Raw genomic sequence first — 5,131 nt, 5'->3', positions numbered from 1 at the left:
TTAAAAGGGGATTTATATGGGACCACAGCAAAACCCTACAGATATGGAGCAAACTAGGGAAAGATTTTGGAATGAATCTTGAGTTTAATCTAACTTGTATAGTATATAACATATAAGTATAGTGTATATAACATATAAGTATAATATATTTAACATATAAGTATAGTATATATATCGTACGCTTGTGTAGATAGTTGTATTTGCTTGAACTTGTGCAGTTTGGGATCGATATATGAAGATACTGAACAGATTTGACGGTCGACTAAATGATGGCGTTTGGTTTGCAAACACTGGAAGTGTTTATATCTCTGAGTTTTGCTCAATCGGCAGGATAATGTTCATTAATGACGCTGATTAGCCTCTGCCAAAAGCCTTCAAACTTTCACTATGTCTGACGTTTTCTATCCGAGGGGAAAATTACATTTACTCTCCGTCCCGGACGTGTTTGGGCCGCGTGGAGCTCCAGAGAGAAGAGCGGAGGAGGGAGAGGGCGGGGCAGAGGGAGGGTTTAGGGGCGTTGTTTTGGGCGGGATGGAGGGTTCTGGAGGGGTTCTGGAGGGACTCTGGAGGGGCTCTGGAGGGGTTCTGGAGGGGCTCTGGAGGGACTCTGGAGGGGTTCTGGAGGGACTCTGGAGGGGCTCTGGAGGGGTTCTGGAGGGGCTCTGGGCGGGCTCTGGAGGGGTTCTGGAGGGGCTCTGGAGGGGTTTTAGAGGGCTGGGCGTGGATCACAGGCTGAAGGGACTCAGGGGGTGGTGTGCAGCAGGAGACCTCTCAGGAACCTTGACCTTTCTCTGCTCTCTGGCCCTGCGAAGAAATAAAACAAAACAAATATGACATTAAACGTAAAGCACAAGCTTTTATGTGGCACGTGCAAAAGTAGCAGATTTTCTCATTTAAAACAGTTTTAAAAATTCTAAAACATGTTTTATTCTATTTATGTGAACCAGGACATGCCCGCAACAGGAACCAACAGTCCCTTTTTGTCTGACAGCATGCAGCCGGCAGGGGCAGAGGGAGAAGACCCCCACAGACTCTTTAAACCCTGGCTCTGCTCACATGCAGCAGGGGCAGAGGGAGAAGACCCCCACAGACACTCACCTGCTTCAGAGGCCTGTGGTCCAGCATCGGGCTTCATGGGACAAAACAATAGTATTAGCATCACACCGTTCCCCCAATGCTACATGCTAAGCAAACACAAAGCTAACGGCTAGCTTCAGATGACAATATTTGTATTTCTCAGACTCTAAGATTGTATGTATTTGTCAGGAGAAAGACCTTTGAACTGTGGAGCCAAACGAGGTCCATTATCTTTGAAAGTGAAAAACTAAAATTGTTTATTTCACATTCAAACATTAAAGTCCAGACCAAAGTTCTGACCTGATCCTATGTCTTCCGCTGCAACAGGTTAAAAAGTCTTAAATTGAAAGACTTTAGACTTGAAAAGATGATTTGAGGGTGGAGCTAAATTCTGGTGACATGAAATAAATTCTATATAAAGATTTATTTTGAGTGTCAATCACTTCATTATTTTTCACAGTTTAACGTCAAATCTCTTTTAGCTCCTCATTGTCCAACTTTATGTTTGCTTCTGTTCAACCCAAAAGTGGCAGATTTGTCGCTCGGTTCAACGCTTCGACAATATGAGAGGGTGGGAGGGCATCTGACAACAATACGACATTAATCTGCTTCTTACGTCTGTTTTACCTGTGACGGCAGCGGAGTAGGAACCTCAGGATTTTGCGAGCGGCTTGGTTCTGTTTTTTACTGAGGAGGCGGCTGTGGATGAGAGTAAAAACAAGACAGAAAAGTGAAATGAAACAATGCACAGCGGATGCAAAGAGCGAGTAGGACATGTGTCGTACCTGAGGGAGTGCCGTACCTGAGCGAGTGCCGTACCTGAGTGAGTTCCGTACCTGAGCGAGTTCCGTACCTGAGGGAGTGCCGTACCTGAGGGAGTGCCGTACCTGAGCGAGTGCCGTACCTGAGGGAGTGCCGTACCTGAGGGAGTGAGGGAGTGCCGTACCTGAGGGAGTGCCGTACCTGAGGGAGTGCCGTACCTGAGGGAGTGCCGTACCTGAAGGAGTGCCGTACCTGAGGGAGTGCCGTACCTGAGGGAGTGAGGGAGTGCCGTACCTGAGGGAGTGCCGTACCTGAGGGAGTGCCGTACCTGAGGGAGTGCCGTATCTGAGGGAGTGCCGTACCTGAAGGAGTGCCGTACCTGAGGGAGTGCCGTACCTGAGGGAGTGCCGTACCTGAGGGAGTGCCGTACCTGAGGGAGTGAGGGAGTGCCGTACCTGAGGGAGTGCTGTACCTGAGGGAGTGCCGTACCTGAGGGAGTTCCGTACCTGAGGGAGTGCCGTACCTGAGGGAGTGCCGGTAGGAGCGGTAGTATTGCTGGATGAGGACAGCTGCGCGGCGACTTTGCTGAAACCTCTTCTGTTCGATTAAACTCCTGAAGCGGCTCTGGATCAGAATGGCAGCCAGGGTCATCCTCTTATAAAGTGCATACTGAAAGCAAACGACAGCGACGGCCTAATCAAACTCCTGCTGTATCGACAGAAGACACTCAAATGTGGGTTTACAATCAGTCACGACTCTTCTTCTAAAAGCCACTCATCACACGCTTGAAGACAGTGATGTGAACACAACAAGGTTTGAAGGAGTGAGTGAAGGAGGCGATGCTGAGAAAGATAATCCGACGTTCGTTGCGTGTCGTGTGCGAGTGGTGTGCGTGTCGTATGCGTGTGGTGTGCGTGTCGTGTGCTTGTCGTGTGCGTGTGGTGTGCGTGTCGTATGCGTGTGGTGTGCGTGTCGTGTGCTTGTCGTGTGCGTGTGCGTGTCGTATGTGTGTCCTGTGCTTGTCGTGTGCGTGTGGTGTGTGTGTCATATGCGTGTTGTGTGCGTTTGCGTGTCGTGTGCGTGTCGTGTGCGTGTCGCGTGCGTTTGCGTGTCGTGTGCGTGCTGTTTGCGTGTTGTGTGCGTTTGCGGGTCGTGTGCTTGTCGTGTGCGTGTCGTTTGCGTGTTGTGTGCGTTTGCGGGTTGTGTGCGTGACGTGTGCGGGTTGTGTGTGTGACGTGTGCGTGTTGTGTGCGTTTGCGTGTCGTGTGTGCGTTGTGTGCGTGTCGTGTGCGTGTCGTGTGCGTGTCGTTTCTGTGCGTGTCGCGTGTCGTGCGCGTGTCGTTTCTGTGCGATTGTGCGTTTTACCTGTTTGTATCTCTTGTAGCAGCGCTGAATCACAGCCGCAATCTCTTTACGCTGTTCCTGAACGGGACCCTGCGAAACAAGAGGTCACGTGAGCGCGGGCGGAAGGACATTTGAGACTCGCGAGCGGCGGACGGAGGAACGAACCGCAACGCGCTTTTGTGCAGCCCAAATGAGCATTTAATTGATTTATATTCAATTCATAAACATGTTCCGAGTAGAGATGGATGGATACAGACGGTTCCAGGGAAACCGAATGAACAACGCTCTGCAGACTGTTCTCTCTTTAGAACGATGTGTCTGGGCCTCAGAACTCCTGCCACGGACGCAATACATGGATACATTTGGAACGTACTTTTAGCAACGGGAAAAAAGTCCATCACCAAGAAATGGACGACACAAACGCCGACGATCAAGGACTGGACAGACATCAAGCGAATTTGAAAATGGACAAATGTTTACCGACTTTGGACTTAATGGGATTCATATTTTGATTTGATTGACAGTTTATTATTGTGTATTTTTTATTTTAAATGTCTCTGGTTGTGATATGTGTTTTCTGTGTTTCGTGTTCGATCTCTAATTTCTAAACACTTTCTTGCGTCGGCTACGATACTGAGGGATACGCTCCGTTCTCGATGCCAATTTCAATATAAAATATCAATTAAAAAGCATCTGTTTTAAAGGTCAAGGTTTTAGGCAAAAGACTGACATTTTTAATACAAAATAATAGTTTTTTCTTTGTTAAACATTGTGGTCTCGTAATAGTTCTGAATGAATGAGTGTCTAGTTTCTTTTTTCTATATGTATTTTTTAAGTTTTTCAGATATTAAATAGTCCAAACCTCCAACAAGTATCTAAGTATTGAAGGGGAAACCAAATATATTAACTTTACTATATTGTATTACCAACTATTAACCTTACTATATTTTATTACCTACTATATTCATTTTACGAGACTGTATTAAACTATATTTTGACTCCTTACATGCACACGCGAACACATACTCCATTGTTCCTCTAAAGACTCTCTATGATGAGGGAGACACCTGTGCCGGACGGACTGCAGACCTCAAGGACATCTACGTGTGAAAACGGCCAGTGGAGAAACGCTGAGGAGCAACGAGGCGTGATTTTTGCATGCTATATCAAAATGCTATAAATGTACGAGCAGAGCAGGGAAAGCGGTGCGTCCGGAGTGCCCGTGTAAGTTGCCGATCACATTCGATAGGGACAGATGGTAAGCGCTCTGTTATCTCTGCATTAGAATTGTTCTGACAGGGATTAAACGTTTGATTCATTCTAACCATTCTAACCATCTTGTCCTTTCTTTCATAAACGAGCACGCCAAACAGTATCTAGCATCGATTAGCACCAGATTGTCGAGACTTTAAGTGTGTAACTACAGCTTCATGCGTGTTCTTCAGGGAGACAGACGATCGCCCTCTGCTGGAGATTCGAGGCAGTGTGTTAAACGCGCAAACGGCAGAACAGCAGCCTGACACGATATATCGATATATCGGTTTATCTGCGGTCCCGGGCCTCGTCACGGGTCAAAGCGCCGCGGCCTCTACGCACCGGCGTGTGGCGCTCCGGAGCAGAAGGCGACGTTCACCTTGTTCTTTCTGAGCGCGAGCAGAGCGAGCCGGATGGTCTCATACAGCTCGGCCCGCTCCGAGTCGCTCATGGAGAAACGGGATGGCAACGGGCTCTTCGGGGCGCAGGACGGCGGCGACTGACCCCCGGGACGAGAGCCGAGCCGGGGCCCGAGCGACGGCGGCCCCGGGTTCAGGAACCTGCGGCGAAAAACGAGAAGAAAACACGGCTCAGGAACACGACAGAGGACATCAGATGTATCAGCGTTTGTATGTGTCTGATCATGAAGCCTTGAATAACACGGTTAAAGACACGTTTTCACACATTTCTGTTG

The 5,131-nt window shown here is 48.3% G+C and overlaps 1 protein-coding gene across 1 annotated transcript in view; it reads right to left on the bottom strand.

Moving 5' to 3' along the window:
- Positions 1-600: 600 nt before the first annotated feature.
- LOC140366261 (calmodulin-binding transcription activator 1-like) overlaps positions 601-5,131 on the bottom strand; it is a 79,270-nt gene continuing 74,739 nt past the window's right edge. The window contains exons 19-23 of the mRNA XM_072452927.1: positions 4,817-4,997; positions 3,205-3,273; positions 2,363-2,508; positions 1,705-1,776; positions 601-804 (exon numbers count right to left, since the gene is read on the bottom strand). Of these exons, the coding sequence (XP_072309028.1) occupies positions 726-804; positions 1,705-1,776; positions 2,363-2,508; positions 3,205-3,273; positions 4,817-4,997 (547 nt within the window). The 3' untranslated portion in view covers positions 601-725. The remainder of the gene's footprint in view (positions 805-1,704; positions 1,777-2,362; positions 2,509-3,204; positions 3,274-4,816; positions 4,998-5,131) is intronic.

Source organism: Eucyclogobius newberryi, unplaced genomic scaffold (assembly GCF_026437365.1).
Source record: "Eucyclogobius newberryi isolate DKJ021-1_F unplaced genomic scaffold, fEucNew1.0.hap1 SCAF_19, whole genome shotgun sequence".
NCBI classification, from domain to species: domain Eukaryota; kingdom Metazoa; phylum Chordata; class Actinopteri; order Gobiiformes; family Gobiidae; genus Eucyclogobius; species Eucyclogobius newberryi.
Note: the sequence above shows the minus strand (reverse complement) of the source record. Positions and strands in the feature narration are given on the sequence as shown.